General features: G+C 38.1%; 1 protein-coding gene across 5 annotated transcripts in view; it reads left to right on the top strand.

Moving 5' to 3' along the window:
* Positions 1-18,817, top strand: part of Lrba (LPS responsive beige-like anchor protein) — a 504,118-nt gene that overhangs the window by 456,791 nt on the left and 28,510 nt on the right. For 3 of the 5 annotated variants that reach the window (XM_048424832.3, XM_048424834.3, XM_048424831.3), the window contains exons 50-52: positions 3,484-3,676; positions 8,985-9,047; positions 14,536-14,691. In XM_048424832.3, coding sequence (XP_048280789.1) covers positions 3,484-3,676; positions 8,985-9,047; positions 14,536-14,691 — 412 coding nt within the window. The remainder of the gene's footprint in view (positions 1-3,483; positions 3,677-8,984; positions 9,048-14,535; positions 14,692-18,817) is intronic. The other 2 variants (XM_048424835.3, XM_048424833.3) reach the window with 1 other exon arrangement.

Here is an 18,817-nt window from a genome sequence, read left to right as displayed (position 1 = left end):
AAACAGTTCCTTGATGTCCTAGATTTAGAATAGAGACTATAAAATCTGTATGCACTAATCTTATGAACAACTTAGGAAAAATCAAATTCCATGCTCTGTCATAGAGACGACAGACGGTTGGAAGGAGAGGTGAGCAGCCAGGAGGGCCTGAGACAGAGATGGTGCCCTGCTGACTGCCCTCTGATCTTCTTTTTCTCTCCTCCCTTTTTTCCCCGTATCTTTTTCTTTCTTTCCTCTTAATGCCCATTTTTTCCCTCCAGGGGTTTTCCCTTTTATATATGGTAACGTGACTTCTACATAATATACTACAAAAATTTAAAAAATTATTTGTATCATCATTTCTCTAGTGTTTTTAAACCAGTGAAATCAGACTTAATTGAACATCAAATGACTCTAGTGTGCAGAAAGAAACACAAAGAACGCATATTCAGCAAGAACAATGAGAGATAATGTTGTCAACATAGGAAAAATGATTTACATTGGGGCGTATGAATTAGTCTTCCTAATAATTTGAGGATAGGTCTCAGGCTGCTGGGTAATGGTTCATAGAAACCCTTCCACTGCTCCATTGACTTGCTCCAGGATCGCTGCACAGCCATGGTTTCTCAGCCTGTTGTACCATTTCTTCCTTGTGGCAAAAGATTATTTTTTTGGAGGCAGATCTGTAGGGTACAACGCCCTTATTTTCTTTATTATTTGAACTGAATAGCTGAACTCCTTTTCAGATCTATACAAATTCTATTTTTAATCTGATACATAAGTGGGTAGCAAAGAAGGCACATTAAAAGGAAAACATAGTTTTCAGAAAGCATGCCATTCATCTGGGGAGACTGAATTTGACTTGACTAGCTGTTCCTTGTTCTTTTTCAGCCTGGCTGGCAGAAGCTCCTAGGATTAACAAGAGTTTATTTCTCTCCTCCAAGGTTTACCAATTCTTAGTTTATCTATAGCTGCTGCCATTGGCACAGCCCAGCCCAGCAGGGCAGAACAGGCTCTTCTCCCCAGAGTTCCCTGTGGTGGCTTGCTAAGCTGCATCCGCAGGGCAGAGCATGCTCTCCTTCCTAGGATGTCATGGAGATGCTGACTTGAGGGTCACTTGGGTGTAAGCAGCAGTGGATAGTTGTTGAAGTTGTGTCTATTGCTTGCTGTGTAAAGTATCTTGTCCTTACCACATAACCAAGAGTTGGCCCTAAGAGTCAGAGTCACTGTGTAAGCACAATTGTTGGTTTCCCCCCATGCTTTTTAATGCTAGAAACATCAATTTAAGCCTAATAATATTTACAGTATGAGCTCTAATCTCAGAAAAAAATGTAGGAACTTCCTTTCAGGAAGACTTTATGATTCTGTTATACTATGATTTTCTCTGAGTTTATAAATTCACTTTAGTAAATATTTTTAAACCATGTAGTTGAAAAATAAAACTTGGGATGCAGAAATAGTGTTCACTTCCTTTTTACTGGGTTTTTTTAAAAACTTGCTTACAGAACATTGCCGTTGCTTTTTGTCCCTCATCCTCTAGATCTAACTCAATAAAACTCATAGAAATGGGTCTTTGTATGAAAAATTTCTGCTATCAGGGGTTTATTTTGGAATTAAGGACCCACATTTATTGATTGTTTTTACTAACATTCAGATGAGTTTCCATCCAACTGTCTCCCTCCATACACACATATGAATATAGCAGAAATTAAAGCCACCTCGTGCTGCGATAAGTGCAGGAGCCATAATATACACCAGGTGTAGTAATTAGCAGGCATACGAAGGCTGCCTATTTGTCTGGTTTTGCTGCTGTTGCTGTATCCCCCTGTGTTTTCACACCATCAGATAGTTGGATTTAATTGAGGCCACATCAGTTGAGGCATTACTGACACCTTTAATTGAATGAGCATCCAGGGAGGATTAACTCATAATATTGATTGGCTTTTAGCCACTTGCTCAGAAGGGTGTCTGGGTAGCTTATTAGTTGCCTTTATTTACACCTTTATGCAAAGAGTGCAAATAGGAAATCTTAGTGCAATATGTTTTTCTAAGTACTCTTAATAACTTTTTTAAAAGGGCTGATAATAAAAATGCAAATGTATTTAATTTTTTATTAGCAGTTCTGAATAAATGTGTTAAATATATGTGCCTCCACATTTACATATACCTGGTGTTTTGAAATATGAGGGTAGGAAAGCAGCCAGAAGCATTTCATCTAAGTGTTTCAGTTCTGAACGATACTGATCAGCTATTAGGAAATAGACATGGTCAGGAGCACCGAAAGTGCACGGTGCAGTTACCGTGTGATAGCCGAGGGCCACAACGGACAAATAAGCCAGTAAATTAGAGTAGTGTTTATGTGTCTTAGGTCATGACATATGGGCTATAGAAATGACACAAACCCTTAGTAGTCTTCAAGATTTATTTTGTTGCTGGTTATTAGAAGAGTATTTTGCATAGTATTTTCGATTAATTTCTGACTTTTCTAGGGACAGGTAAAAAATGTCTTGAGCTTTGAGGGTTTTTTGTTGTTGTTTGTAACTGAGAGGGAAAAGAAGCATAAGCATTTCTCTTTATCTCTATTTATGGCTTGTGGTACTATACATATATATTGCCAGTACATTTACATTGCTTTGAAACAACTTTATAATTAAGTTTATCTATTACATTCATAAATTCTCCACCATAGTAATAAATGCATGCTTCCTGCTTTTAAAAATTATATTTGTTTTAATCATGCCTCAGTTGTCAAAATATTCATGCTACTCAAGGCTTACTTTTGATTATCTTTGGAAATTATCTTAACTTGCTTTCATGACATTTGCCTATTCTCATTCTTTTTATTTTTGTTTAAAATGAAAAGATCACTGGGTGACACATGATAGCAACTTGGGTGGATTAGTACAGCCCCCAATACTTTGAGTCTAAATCACACCATCTTTTAGTGTCTCATGGCAGTAGACAAAGAGAGGGAGCCAATAAAATCTGTAGACTTTTAAAAAAAATATATCTATTTAATGTGCACTGGTGTTTTGTTTGCATATATATGTGAGGGTGTCAGAGCCCCTGCCACTGGAGTTATAGACAGTTGTGAGCTGCCGTGTGGGTGCTGGGAATTGAACCCCAGTCCTCTAGAAGAGCAGTCAGTGATCTTAGCTACTGAACCCTCTCTCCAGCCCAGACTTGTAGACTGTTAACATGTTTCATTAACGCATTTCACTTTAGTCACCAAAAATATCAACATGAGCTGGGGATGTAGCTCCGTGGTAGAGCTTTGCTTAACATGTTGGAGGCCCAAGGTTCAGTGCCCAGTGCTGGAAAAAAAAGTTGTAATGTCATGTGTCACAGGCAAAGCAAGTCAGTCATAAGCACAGTTGTACAAGACTCTGAACATCACACTTTGACTTGCAGCCTGTTTTAACATGATCTTCCTCTTCTTCTCCCGTATCCTCTCTCTCTGTGTCTTCTCTTTGTTTCCTTGGGTTTTGTCTGTCCACTCAACAGTATCTCCTCCTGCAGAGTCCCTTGATGTTCACAGACCAAGCCCAGCAAGATGTCATCATGGTCCTAAAGTTCCCTTCTAACTCCCCTGTCACCCACGTCGCAGCCAACACCCAGCCAGGTTTGGCAACTCCTGCTGTCATCACGGTCACTGCTAACAGACTCTTTGCTGTGAACAAGTGGCACAACCTTCCTGGTGAGTAAGAAATACCTGAACTTTTAAACATTAACCTTAGTCAAAATGGTGAATATTAAAGGCTTAAAGAGATCCCACCTAAGGCATGTAGTGTAAATGTAGAAACATGAACTATTTTTAGCACCTGATGTTTAATACTTGTCAATAGATACTATTTCTAACATTATTTTTTCTAACAAAATATTTTAGTATAATGGTACTGTGTGTTATGTCTACAATTGGCATATATTATCAGGTACCCACTTCCCAAATTATTCATTTGGATTACATCTGACAAAAAACTTTATTTTGTCTAGAATCTACTAAACGTTCTGGGTTTTTTTTTTTTTGTCTTTTGTTTTTTTTTTTACTCTCTTGTAGCTCTGATGATTGAACCTAAGATCTTTTATAACAAATGCTGTTCCACTAAATCTCTGCCCCAAACTTATTCTGTTATGCATGGCATGGTAGAATTTGTTGTGGAACATGTCAATGACAGAGTACAGATAAGTGCTGCATACCCATTAGTACTGTCTTCTTCCACTGAGTGGTAAACAGCCATATTCAACTGAAAGAACCATTAGTATCCCAAACCATCTGTCTTAGCCAGGGTCTATGACCACGGCAACTCTTACAGAGGAAAACATTTAGTTGGGGTGGCTTACATTTCAGAGGTTCAGTCAGTTATCTTCATGGGAGAAAGCATAGTGGGAAGCAGATAGGCATAGTGCTGATTACACCTTGACATGCAGACAATAGGAAGTGGTCTGTCTGACTGAAAGTAGCTTGACTATAGAAAACCTCAAAACCCACTCCCATAATGACACATTTCCTCCAACAAGACCACACCTACCCCCAGCAAAGCTACTCCTCCTAAAAATGCTACTCCCTTTGGGTGCCATTTTCTTTCAAACCACCAAATTCCACTCCCTGGCTCTCAAAGACTTATAGACATATCATAATGTAAAAATCCATACAGTCCAATTTAAAAATTCCCCTCTAGGCCTCCAGGGACACCCCTGACACATGCCTGTCTGGCCTCAGCACAGAAGAAGGTTCCATAATGCCTTTCTTACATCCTTGACTCTAACGCCAGAATCATGTGGCTGAAGTAGCCAAGTTCTGCTGTTTGCTGGGGCTGGAGTGTGGGTCCTTTGGTTAATTATAGTTTTACCTGCTTTCTGTTTTCTATGGTTTTCTTCCCTGTCTAATGTTCTGGAACTTGCTCTGTAGATCAGGCTAGCCTAAAACTCATAGATCTGCCAGCCTCAGCCTTCTGAGGGATGGGATTAAAGGAGTGTACCACTGCACTGTACTCTAAACTTTTCAACAGGTTGGAAACTTAGCTGGGTGGGATCCTGTCCTGAGGTTACCACTGCCTTTATTCTACTTCTTAATCCCTTTATCTCCGTGAACAGGGGATTTAGCTCCAGTCCACTTCCTAGTGCCCCTTTTCTTAATCCATATATTTTATATTTACATTTGCTCAGCTTGCTCCTTTTCATTATAAGTCTTTGTCAGACTTAACACTAATAGCCACACAACAGAGTCTATACTAGGCTGTTTTGAGATTTTTCTCGGCCAACAGAATTAATTCATAACTCTTCCCTTTAGCCTCCAGCAAACTTTTTGAACAAGGGCAAAAAACAGTCACATTCTTCACCAAAATATTACAAGAACAATCTCTAGGCCACATATTAATATTCTTCCCCTCTGAAGCCTCATGAGACAGCCTCCCCCCACTCCAGTTCAAATAACTCTTAACACCACTGTTTTCCATGCTCCTACTACTGTGGCCCATTAAGCAGTGCTTAAAGCACTTCACTGCTTTCCTAACCCAAAGTACCAAAGTCTAAATTCTTCCAAACAAAAACACGGTCAAACCTATCAAAGCCGTGCCAACTTCTGTCTCGGGATTTCTGTTGCTGTTGACCATGGTGTATGCAGTGTCTGTGAAGGCCAAAAGATGGCGACAGATCCCCCGAGACTGGAAGTACAGATAGTTGTGGATACTGGGAACAGAACCTGGGTCCTCTAGAAGAACAGCCAGTGCCTTAACTACTGAGCCATCTCTCCAGCTCACTATAATTTAAAAAGTATTGTTAAGACGTTTGGAAAATTTGTTAAAGTCCTAAAGATAATTGACTTTTCCTCAGAATTAGCTAATGATACAGGTAGAAATGACTTGGTGTTCTGCTTATCATTAAATCTGTAAAGTTTTATAAAGCACCTGAACTGAAGTGGTTGCAAAGGCATAAATTATTGAATGAGAGAATTATCCAAATTAAATGTAAGAGATTTTGGAGTGAAGCAAAAGACATTCAAACAAAAACCTGGCATATTGGCTAAACTCAATTAGGAATCTTTCAAAAAGAATCTGGAATTGGCATGAAAATTGGCTAAACATAGCCACTTTCATGGCCAATGGAAATGATACAGTGTGGGTAGAAATGGTAGTATTTGATTAGAGAACAAATTTCTCTAAAAAAGTAAAAACAGAAAGATTGAGACAGTTCCTTAAGGCTTCTATGATTTTATCTTTTTGTTCTTGTTTTTCCAGGAGACATGTTTATATTTGGGAGTGAACATTTTAAGAAATGTTATTGTTCCTTTCTCTAATTCTCTCTCATGAGAACAACATACTGGTGGATACACTAGAGGATTTCCCTACTCTGTGTATAGCTACCCAGGAGCTTTCCAAGTGTTTCAATGCATGTGGCACCAAGACAGCCACCAATGACACTTCTTCTAGGTGACTGTTTGTGGCAGCATCATGCTGGAGAGACAGACATGTCAACTGTCGGAAAGCCTGGGCTACATTAAGGAACTGAAAAGCACCTTAAGTCTTGAGAACTAAGTGTCTGATATTTCCCTTTTGAACCAGCGACGTCTCTAACTTACTTGCTTCCTTTAATATTTGGCAGGCAGGAGTTTCCTTCCCAAGTCCACTTTTTCTATAAATATGCAAAGTAACTTAATGTCTGGTTCTACCAATAGAGTCCCACTCGTGTGTATCCAATGTTCCTAGCACAAGCACAGCATTTTACGGTTAGAGCTGGAGTCAGCGTGGTTCTGCAGTTTTTGCCTGTCATTGCCCCGCACCTATTTCATTAAATGAGTGTTCGTTCCCACACTTCACGTAATGCCACCTTCAGAGTGTGACACGGCAGCTTGCCACAGACAACGTAGAGGATGATGGCATGGACATTACCAGAGAAAGTTGCCCTTTTAGAGTATGATGGCCAGAGCTGAGCTACGTTTACATCTAAAAAATTCTGAGCATAATTCCATTATACCTCTGCCTCGTCTCAGATCTGTAGAGGAGCCCCTCATCTTCCATCTCTCTCATAATTCCTTTACCAGCCGGTATGTCTTGATTTAAAACAGAAATCACTAGCAGTTCTTCTTGGTGAATGTCAATTCATATTCGATCAGTTTTTCTTAATTTTTAGATTCTGTTTTCTTCTGAGGACCTATGGTTTCCATAGGTTAGGCTGACTTTATTCTTTTTTCAAATAATATTTGTGTCATGATATGCAAAACAAATACTTTCTGTTGGGTATTAGCTAAGTAGTGTAGCATATTCAAAGGCCTGGGCTCAACCCCAAGTATTCAAAACAAAACAAGACACAAATCTTACTCTCTCCTCTCATTAAAAGGACTTTGAAGAGTTTCCGACCATCCTGTGGGGTATACTGACCCAGTCCTTCAACAACCGGAGAGCATAGGTTGAGCTGTATTCAATTGTTCTTTTTGTAGCTAAATGGCAGGTAATGGCACATTCATATGGTCCACGTCATACCATCTGGCCTGTATCACAGAGCATGGACAGAGGCTACATGACTTGCCGCGGTGGCAGAAGTACAATTGGAGGTTGGCTGAGCTCCTGAGGCTCCTTTCTCCAGCAGTTGACTGTAATGCTTCTATGGCCTCAGGTCTCAGAGCAGAGACCCATTCTGAATGACACTGGTGTGGCTGGAAGTCACTGGCTCTACTGTGTAGACCAGAGAAGTGCATTTTCTCCCAACATTCTCTGTGATTATCTGTAATTTCTTCATCAGCAAAGCTGGTAAACCATCAGAATAAGACACTGTAGTCTCAGCTTCTTCAGTTTCTTACACACATTTGCTACAGATTTTACTGCCAGTACTGGCCTCACTCATATTTTATCAATGTTAAAGTTTGCCAAGCAGCCTTGAAACGGTCATGTTTAGTAACTAGAGAAAATATACCCGAAGAAGTTCTAAAGTAATCTGATGAGCTCATAAAATGCACTGTCATTTATTTTCAACCACCAACGACAGAAAACCCCTGATATCCGATAACACTGAGCAAAATCTGGGGCTCATCCAAGCAGGTTGTCTACTTGTGCATCTAAAGGCAGATACCGACCAGGGTAAAGAGGAGTGGTCTGAGGAAAAGAATTCAGAAAGGGGCCTGAAATGTAGTGATAAGAACTATGCATCCGGAAAGGTCACCTGCTGTACACTTTATTTTAGGGTTTGCAAAGTTGCAGAGCGAGCCAGTGGCATTCCCTCTGTACTGAAAGTCTTTCCACTTCTTGCAGAGAAATAGCTTACAAAACCTCTATTCAACTGCAGTATAACTTGCCTGCATCTACAAAACCATTCTGAGAATGGAACAAACTATTCTTAGTATGGATTAATTTTTTAACTCATTTGCTTTGCAGGGTATTTTTAAGTCAAAACCATGGAATTATTAAATATTAATAAAACTTTGTAAAAACCCTCACTCCAATCTTTAAGAAAATATTTCAGTCAAATGCATTTAACAAAGACATTTATCTGTGGATACCTTTATTTTTATTCAAACTTTCAATTGATTGATTTTTAGTGATGGATGAAACACTAAACGTTCCCTGACTTAGACCTTCCCCTTTCTCCATCATAAATTGACATTTTTTTTTGTGGATTCTTTGTGCTGCAGCATTCAAAACTGCCTTTTTAAGAAGGAATGAAAAAATAGTATTTGCTACAGTCAGCAGATGGTTGTCACATTTTGTTTTCAGCACGCTTTACCACTTAATTTTGTTTTGTTGCAGCATCAGAGGCTGCCAGTCAAGCATCTGCTATAGCTTATGGTCTAGGACTGGAGCCACCGCAATGGCACATGTTCAGAACAGCACTAATCTAAAATAAATGTTTAATAAGCTAGCCATAAAAACACCTGGACTTTTATTCTTTAAATTTCACAAAACTGCACAAGAGATTTGGAGGTTGGAAACAATTCTGTATAAGGTTGACGTGTGCTTTTTTGTAGTTAAGTGTATGAAAAATAATGCTTTTTTTTTTTCTTTTGTGAATTCTAGCTCACCAAGGTGCTGTACAGGACCAGCCATACCAGCTGCCAGTGGAAATCGATCCTCTCATAGGTCTGTCACTTCTTTCTCTCTTTGCGATTCATTAAGCTCTGTATGGTGGCCCTGAAGTGTAGATTACAGTTGTTTTTCACTTGCTGGTTGCTGGGAATGGAATTTTCCTGATAAACCATTTGCATGCAAATTGGAATGCAATGAGCTGTGGCTATGCTGGTATTTCATCAACTCCCCCTCGTTGGTTTGCCTAATTTGAACAGGCCTAGGACGCGTGTCACTGAAAATTAATATGGATGCTGTAATAATGTGTGATTGAGAATGCGCATGAAGTACTGTCAGGATAATATTGGATCTTTTCATCACTCAGACTTGTTGATGAGCAGGAGCGAGGCGCGTTATGATGAATTGGTGCAAACGTAATGTGATGGAGCTTCTTTGCTAGGGAAATTTTCATAATAACAGTGGGATTCTTAGCAGCAGTGTGTTATGAAAAATAAAACTGTAATGCCAGGGTCTCATCATTAAAGGAGATCAATCCTTTCTTCCTGGGTCCTCTGTTCAGTCAAGGGGGATTAATGTGCAATTGCAGAGCAGTTTCAAAGTTGAAATATATTGCCCAGCCAATGGGAGTGTTAAGATATTTGTATTCATTTTCCTAGAGTTCTACAGCCAATAAATTGCCATTGGACGTTAAATTTGTTGAGGGAGAAGGAAAAAAAATAGGGAGGAGACAAGAAAGAGTCGCCGGGAACGAGAGCATCTGCAGCAGATGACGTAGAATTTTTAATTGCTGGTATGGTGTGGAGTCATTTAGCTGAAATCGCTAGCCAGCATTTGTCATTCTTATGCATCAGGATTTCAAATGTGGTGTCACCGAAAAGGTTAAGCTTGATAACTTTTAGAATTTAAAAAAAAACAAAAAACAAAACAAAACAAAAAACCGTAATTGCCTCCTTGGGGGTAAGCAACCAGCATGGATATTTGACCTTTAATTTTGGCAAATTTACCCTGAACAAATAAATTTGTTAGAATGTTACCATTTTACATATTAATTTTGCAAATGAATGAGCAGATTTATTATTTAAAAATCCACTATGTTCCCTCTTTGCATGTTACCCTTTTTTTCCATTAAAGTCTTTACCACAATAGAACACTAAATGGTTATCATTCACTGGATGATTTTCTACTACAGGATGAACAAAACTTTAAATTCAAAAACAATTCATTAGCCATTTCCCCAGTAAATACAATTCTGAATTTCATTCCACTCCCTTAATTTCATTTTGCTTTGAAAAGATACTGTTTGCTACTTGTTAAAAGTAGCAAAGAAAAATGCTCACTCTGTAGTTTTAAAATCAGGAAAATAAAGCCCATTTGCTAAGACATGTAAAACACTCTTTCTGAATTATAGGTTCACTGCTTTAAAACATGACAATGAATATTCTGTAATATAATTAAGTGAATTCAGCCAGTGTGGGCAATGAATGTTTCTTGGTAAAAGGCCAAATATTAAATATTTCAGGCTTTGTGGGTCTTAAGGTTTCAGACACAGTTACTTAACTCTTTCATCTCTGTACCAAAGCCACCATGACGGACAATAGATGCACAAATGAGTGTTATGCTTTCCAATAATGCTTCATATTTAAAGACAGTATGCATCATTGAGCCTGTATGTAGGTCATGGTTTACCACAGGAGCTTCCAGATCAAACAGCCCCTCCATTCACCAAAGTAACTGTCTTAGGTAGCCCAGGCTGGCCTCCAGTTCAGTAGTGACTCAGGACGACCTTGAACTTCTGATCATCCTGCTTTCACGTTCTCAGTGCTGGGATTTCAGGTGTGTGTGCCAGCATTTAGTGTCAGTCCCAGGACTTCGTTCATACTAGACAAGGACTCTGTCAACTGAACATAATCCTATCCTCCTCATTAATCTTAAAATTTATACATAAAAGTTTTTTATCACAATTCCAAGTAGTTAAAATTTCTGACATAGTAGAAAACATTTGTGATATATCCAGTGGAATCACAATATCAAAATGAACTGGGCATTCAACATCTTTTATTTTTAAAGATACACATGAAAACCTTCAACAGCTGGAAATTTCACCAAATTTTTTTTACTTTTGATTTATTTCCTTTTTTCTTCACATAATTTTATCTTAACTTTTAAAACTTGATTATGCTATTATACTTTTCAGCCATGAACATATGTATGGAAAGTTAAAACATATGTCTATAAACTTAAATTGTTGTATGCATTCAAGGTTCAAATTTGTTTTATGCTTCGTTTTTTTAAAAAAATTGGAGATAAATGAAAAACATAATACCCCAAAAGTAAAATTAAAATCTTTAATTAGTTACACTGAGTAGCCTTTACAATTTTTCTTTGTTTTGTGTGTGTGTGTGTGTGTGTGTGTGTGTGTGTGTGTGTGTGTTGAAGTCTCATTCCAACCAGGTGGTGGTGGTGCACACCTTTAATCCCAGCACTTGGGAGGCAGAGGCAGGCGGATCTCTGATTTCGAGGCTAGGCTGGTCTACAGAGCGAGTTCCAGGATAGATAGGGCTCCACAGAGAAACCCTGTCTCAGAAACAACAGCAACAACAGTCTCATTCTCTACCCTGACTAACCTGGAACTCTAGGTCTTCCCAGTGCAGCCTCCTGAGTGCGGGGTTCACAGATGTGTGCCGCCACTTCTCACTGCCTTACAGCCTACACTTGTAGCTAAGTATGTGGGCTTTTTAGTGTGACACTGGAGATCCAGCTCTGGGCCTCAGCAGTGCTGGACACATGATGTACCACTAAAGTATAACCCATCCTGTAATAAACTTCAGTAATACTAAAGAAATAAAAAGCAAGCACTTTTTAGAAATAAGTCTTCAGTTAACTAAATGGGGTGTTTTCCCTTCTAATAGTGCATGTGTTGATAAACATTATTTAGCTCTAAGTTGGCTAGATAGATTTGTTCAACAGATCTGTTCCTATTGCTTTGGTTTTGTAGCTGAGGAATGTTACATAAGAAAGTAGAGGAGAAAGGGAAATGTTTTGCTCTAATAATGCATATAGATTTTTGAACATTTTGTAATATATAACAAAATTCACATAATGATCTATTAAGAATTATCTTTATGGTCTAATATTAGATATATTTTCTTTTAACCTTGCTGTTGAAACTTACTTTTAATGTTAACTGACAGTGTGACTAGATCCTTGTTCCAGTATCTTGAAGCCATCTGACATATAAATTGATAATACCGAGGCACTCATGTTTTAGTATAATCAATATTTTTCATTGTTCCTGTCCTTGGCTCCCAAGAGATTTTAATCCCCAGGGTAAAAAACCATACAAAGATTATGGATAGGAGTATAACATGGTTTCATCTAAAGCAAAAGAAGAAAAAAGAAAGAAACCCACAGGAGAATTCCCAGGCAAATCAGTTTCAGAAAACAGAATATATGAAAGTTGAAAAACTAGAAATTGATTCACATAAAACCATCTGTGCCTTATCCCGTGGGAAGTCTTATACTCCCAAAGTAGTCATGTCCAAGTTTGGATGCTGCTTATGTAATCAAATATACAATATATGTATATCCTACAATTACATACTGTGGGATTGAATCACAAAGTAAATTTACAAACAAAACAGTGGGATAATATAAATGCTCTTATAAAGTGGATAGGCTAGACAAACAAAGGATGTACAGATGAACTAACAAATAGATGGATGGACAGATGGCTGGAGGAAAAGCTTTTTGGTGTTAAACTTCAAGTAAGAATTCATTTAGAAAATAGTTAAGCTCCTGGGTTTAGTGGTACACACCCACAGTCTCAGCACTCAGGAAATAGAGGCAGTAGGACCTCCAGTTCAAGGCAGACCTAAACAAAGTGAGACCTTTTCTCCAAAAACAAAAGCCACAACAAACAAACACTAGTTCATCTGAGTGCTGGAGAAATATCAGCCTTACTCACAGGCGTTGTGATCCCTCAATTCAGAATTATGTGCATCCTACCCTCCCCGCAAATTAGTGAGAATTAATAGCCCAGGAGCAAAAGTCATAGAAATGCTGGCAAAAAGACATTTTTAAAGGTTCTGTGTATAGTGAAGTGTGGTAGTAATCATTGTTTTTCTAGATTTTCTGGACTATATGTATCTCACAGTTTTACTGCAGTGGGCTAGTCTCTGTGTGTGATTCACTGTTGTATCTGTGAAACCTTTCCTCATCTGCCACCAACTTCCTTTTGTGTGAGAAATAAAACTGATCCCCCTACTGGAATTCTTCCCATTTTACTATTGGTGCAGTTTCTTACCCCAAAGTTGTGTTAACAGACATTAGCAGGATTTTGTATGTATACATGCATGTGGGGTGTGTTCTGTTTATAACAAGGATGGTTCAGGCGTCAGTGGTTTTCAGCATAGCCCTGAGAATATTTTAAATGCTTTGTCTGATTGTTATTTGATTTGGCAGGCCTTCTGTTAAACCCCCACATTATTTAGATATCATACACAATGACTATAAAATCAGTATTTTTATCATTAATATATAGTTTCTTCCCTCAAAGAACTGAAAACTGGCATAAAGAACTTACTAACTAGATGCAGGAATCAGACTTGACCATTCCATTCTGGTTTCTGAAGTAATCAAGCTTTCATGGTGTGAAAACCTCCGTCTGTGATGGAAAGTCACTAAAAATAAAGGTTCTGTTTTGTTGGCTTAATAATACCCCCCCCCCCCCAAAGCATCAGAGTGACATCGCTCTTCTGACAATGGCAAATCTGTGTTCTCCTTCCCTAGTGCTTGGTGTCACTGCCTGCCTAACCTGAGCCTTGAGACAGCCCCACCCATCTCAGGAGCTCTGGAGCCCTTGGGGTCACTGCCTGCCCAACCTGAGCACGTGGGAGCAGCTGGCTGGTTGTCTCCCTCATCTTACTCCTGAGCCAAGACGGAAGCATGGCAGTGTGCTGTGACTTTTCACTTACAAGGCTCTAAATGAATCCTCCCTCATTCTTGCCTTTTTTACACATGTGTGCAGCTGTAAACAGGGAGGATGGAAGTTCCCTTCTAGTCAAATTAAAGACCCATAAAAGCCAAAGTAGTACAAGATGCTGCAATATTTCAAATATATGACATTTAAATCCTAATTCTCTCCCTTATGATAAAATGTTAAAGGTAATAGATTATCACAACATGAATCCATCCTCATGGCAATAGACATAAATGAGATTGTCAAAAACAACCCAAACTGTGGTGAGATCTAGAGACTGTAATCTACTTGTCTTGGAAAGCATGTTTTGTGGGTTGTACATTTTTTTTACTTTTTTTCCCTCTAAGCAAAACATTTTTTACTGAGATATTGACTGTAATGGCTCCCATTCCTCCAGCAATTGCATGGATTTTCCCATTTGGCTTTTCACTACTGTACATAAGGTCACATGCTCTGGATCTCGTCTCTCCTTTCCTTGCCTTCAACTCCCAATGTGACAGTACTGTAGGATTTCTTTATCCACATATGTTTAGTGTTTTCTTCTTCTTCCCTGTGTTCTCACAGCCTGCGGCACAGGGACACACAGGAGGCAAATAACTGACCTTCTGGACCAGAGCATCCAAGTTCATTCCCAATGCTTCGTCATCACTTCTGACAACCGCTATATTCTTGTCTGCGGCTTCTGGGATAAGAGTTTCCGAGTCTACTCCACAGACACAGGTAATTTTTATTTTCTTCATCAGTAATCCAAAGACCATGATTTAGCATCAAGAATGCTTTCTCTTCTTACTCCCCAAAATAAAGAGGACGTGTCTTCCCTTTCAGGAAACAGTGGGCTACATCATTAGTTGTTGAGGTCACTTTGGTACATTTTAAGAGGCAGTTTTTCAACAGTTTTGTCTCCCAAGCACATGTTTACAAAATAAATAATTCCATTCTGTAAGCAAAGCTATGGATGTAAATACTATACACACATGTACATACAATTTTAAGACAAGTGTACAACACAGAAGTATTTTTCCATTTCAATTATTTAAAAGGTTTTCTGTTCCATATTAGGAAGAATCATGAAGTCTGTCCTTTGGGAATAAACTTTGTCTTTCCCAATTCTACAAAGAATATTGCTGAAAACTATGCCATCAAGAAGGGTAGCTACCACTGACTAAGCGTGTGACAGATGCTTTTGAAGTTCAACTCCCTGAGGAACAAACCAAGTCAGCCCGGTGTTATGACAGCAGATATAATCCAAAGAATTTTTGCATGTCAGAAATTTAAACTATTGATTAATTTAACAGCATGATTTAAAGCATTTTAGAAACTGTCAGAAGAGAAAATAAATTTATAGGTAATAAATATATAAATATTTATAGTTAAATAAATATAGTTGAATAAAGTTAAAGATTTTTTTTTTGAGACAGGATTTCTTTGTGTAGTCCTGACTCTCCTAGAACTAGAGATCTACCTAGAACTCAGAGATCCACCTGCCTCTGCTTCCTGAGTGCTAGGATTAAAGATGTATGCCACCACCACCCAGCTTAGAGTTAGATGTTAATTCCATATTAGTTCATTATAATTAATCAATAAGACTGTAACATTGTAGCCGGTGAGAAGAAGGAAATACATGTATCTTGATTAAATGCTCTGGTAGTGGGAATTCTATTTAATTGAAAATTGTAATTAAGTTTCGTATAGCAAGTCCTCTTTCTTATGAAATGCATGGTTCTTGCTCCTCTTAATAAGTAGGTGCACTGAGCAGTAGATGGTTCTTCACAGAGTTTAAATGTGTGATTTTTAGACTACTGTAGCACAGCTGAGATAATACGGGGAAATGACTCTCTTCAGCTGAAATATTTATAGAATGAGCCTTAAAATTATTTGGAGAAAATTTTCTGTTTATTTTCTACTTCAGGAAATTGATTCTCATTTTCTTACAATCCACTTTATTTTGATGTAAGTTCATGAAAGCAAACATGAACACCCAAGCCTTTCTGAGCAGCTGAGAGGTTTTTTTTTTTTTCAGATATCTCATTTTGTTAGGTGGATTATTTTGAAATTAAAGTTCCACAAACTTTATGTAGAACTGCAGAGTAAATTAATGTTTTCTAAAACTATTTCTTTATTTTACTGAATCTTCTGTTTTGATGGTCTATTTTAGATTTCTACTTTTCATTATTATAGCATAAAAGAACAACCTTAGTATTATTTGATATACTCTCTATCCTCACAGACTCTGGGTTACACATGATATGTCCCTCATAAGTTTTTTTCTTAGTAGTCTTTTAGACTGCTTATTGTTCTCACACTTAGAAAGGTTATTTTTAAATTTACACAGTAAGTTATTCCATGCTTTTTGACTTATAGTGTTTAAGTTTTGACAGTGCACAGAATTACATCACCACCTCACAGATTCTGGGTGCAGAGCAGCTCCATGACCCCCAGTCCCCTCATGTCACCTCTGGATGTCCCCCTTTTCCCACACTCTAAAGTCTGGCAACCACCGCTTACTCACATCTCCAGGGTTGACCTTTGTCAGAATATGGGTAGAGTCATAAATTGTGGTATTATAAAACTTTTGACTTCATTGACATTCTCTATTATTTTTATTGTATTATATGCATTAAATACCAATATATGTTAAGTAAAGCTTAACTTTCATACTGTGCCAATAATTTACATAATTCCTGTATCCATTCTTTTTTTTCAGAACTTACAAAGTTCTTTGGCGTGCATACTATTGTTTAAGCTTCATAAAAATCTTGTAGAGTGGATACATGTCCTTATCCCATTTTTAGATACTATGGACAGAGATTTAGAGAGTTAAGTGGTATATTGAAATTTAAGTAGCTAACGGTAACAGAATAGGGCTTGGGCCTGGCCCTTCTAAGTTTATATGTAGCATTCTCTTTTTTCTTCTTCTTTTTTAACCTTGTTAACTCACACAGGTGTCACTGTCCTTGGCTAATTTGAAAACCACTATAATTTGTAGCTCTAAGTTCCTTGTGGCATGCCATGTTCTGTTAGACTTAACATGGTTGATATCATTTCACTTCCTCCCAACAGAAATCTTGCAATACACTGTATAAAAAATATGTGCTCTGCGTATGTAAAATAGCTATAAGAAATATCATTATTTTAAACTTCATATCAAATTAACTGACATTAAGAAATTTATATTTTCTATAAAAGTGCAGAAAAAAGAACCCTCAAGTGATATTCCTTTTGTATGTCTTCTATGCATACTCAACTGCTAATTTTATTTAAAAGTAATTTCAGTGAGAAAAATAGGAATTTGTGTTTTTATGACAATAGGTATTATCAACTAATCTTTTCCTTAAGTTTGGTGAAGAAGCAAGGGAAAATTGTATGATCAGCTAATATATAATGGCAAAGCCATCACAAGTGTTGAATTCAATTATATTTTAGCACACAAGCCAAAAAAATTCTTCCTCTTATTAGATTGGGGAGGGGTATTTGGGTTGTAACAGGAAATTCTTGAAACATAAATCATGTTTTCATGGCACAACCAGAGCAGCAGAGGCAACAATAAAACCTCCCCCGGCAGTCAGAATTATTTTCTGGCCACATTTAGATGCAGTGGTGCAGAGTTCTGTGCTGGGATTGTTTTATTTGTAGCACAGCTGTCAGATAAAGCATTAAGTAGAAAGTTTGTTCTGTCAAAAAAGGGATATTCTAGTGTTTGTGGTAATTTTTGATATTAATGTGTGGAGAGGTAGCCTGGTATTAAAGGAAACAAAAAATAAAGGCTGAAGAGCACTTATGAGATTATCAGAAAATAATTTACCAAAAGAGCAGCAGGTATTTATACTGTGATTTATTTAGAAGGAACGAGCCTCCATATCACAACAGCAGCGGAGATTGCCGAGCTGGGCTGCCAGAGCAGGGCAAGCAAACCTATAGAGAGAATGTTTGTTGGAGTTGAGCCTACAGTTTATAGAGAGTAAAGCTAAGCAGGATTAGACAGGAAACTCCGTTTATATCTTCCTCCCATTTGGATTTTCCTTCCATTCACTGATTTTAGATTTTTCTTTTTGTAGACTACATCATTATGTATCTGTTCACTTTATTTCAGTGTTTGTCTCCAGTATTAGACAAGAAAGGTCCTGAGGGTGTGAACAACGTATGCTCACCACTGCATACATTTAAGCAAACCTAATGCTTGGCACCTAGTAGATGCTAGGTAAATACTGTTGAAGACTCATAATTTTGATTACTTTGGGGGAAAAATTAAAACTAGGAAATTTTAGAAGAAAAAGAAACCACAGCAAGTGGGTATCTGTTTTGCTCACACACAGGAAGAACTTAGTAGTGGCTTAAGGAGGAACAACATGGAACATTCTGTGTTGGTAATGACTGCTTCCCACCTTCACAGCTAGGTCTTCTAGCCTTGCCCCTGAACTAGTTGGAAATGAAGGAAGTTGCCCAGCAAATAGTTCTCTCTGTGAGGTCTCCATTGCATCAGGACTCCTAGGTCTCTTGGGTACCTTGTGCCTCACTTACCTAGTTGGTAGTGCTCACACAACTCCACAGTTGCTGGAGAGACATTAGCTCGAGTAACACGTTCACTTCACTTCCGCAGTTCCCGAGCTCTAGGCACTTAGGGAGAGGCCAAAGAGGACGTCCCTGATCAGACTGTGACCAAAACATAATGCCAGTATCACTTACCAGCTTCCTTCAGCGGTTAAAACACATAGTGAACTCTATGGGAGCGTAGCCACCTAACCCATACTACTAAACATCTTCACTTGAAAATGAAATAAAATTGATATATGTTTCATATTTAGTTTTAAAATTTTGAATTCTTCCTGGCACATGCCTTACTGATACA

The sequence above is a fragment of the Myodes glareolus genome, chromosome 20 (genome assembly GCF_982192425.1).
Source record: "Myodes glareolus chromosome 20, mMyoGla1.1, whole genome shotgun sequence".
Classification (NCBI taxonomy): Eukaryota; Metazoa; Chordata; class Mammalia; order Rodentia; family Cricetidae; genus Myodes; species Myodes glareolus.
This window is presented reverse-complemented; position numbering and strand designations above follow the sequence as displayed.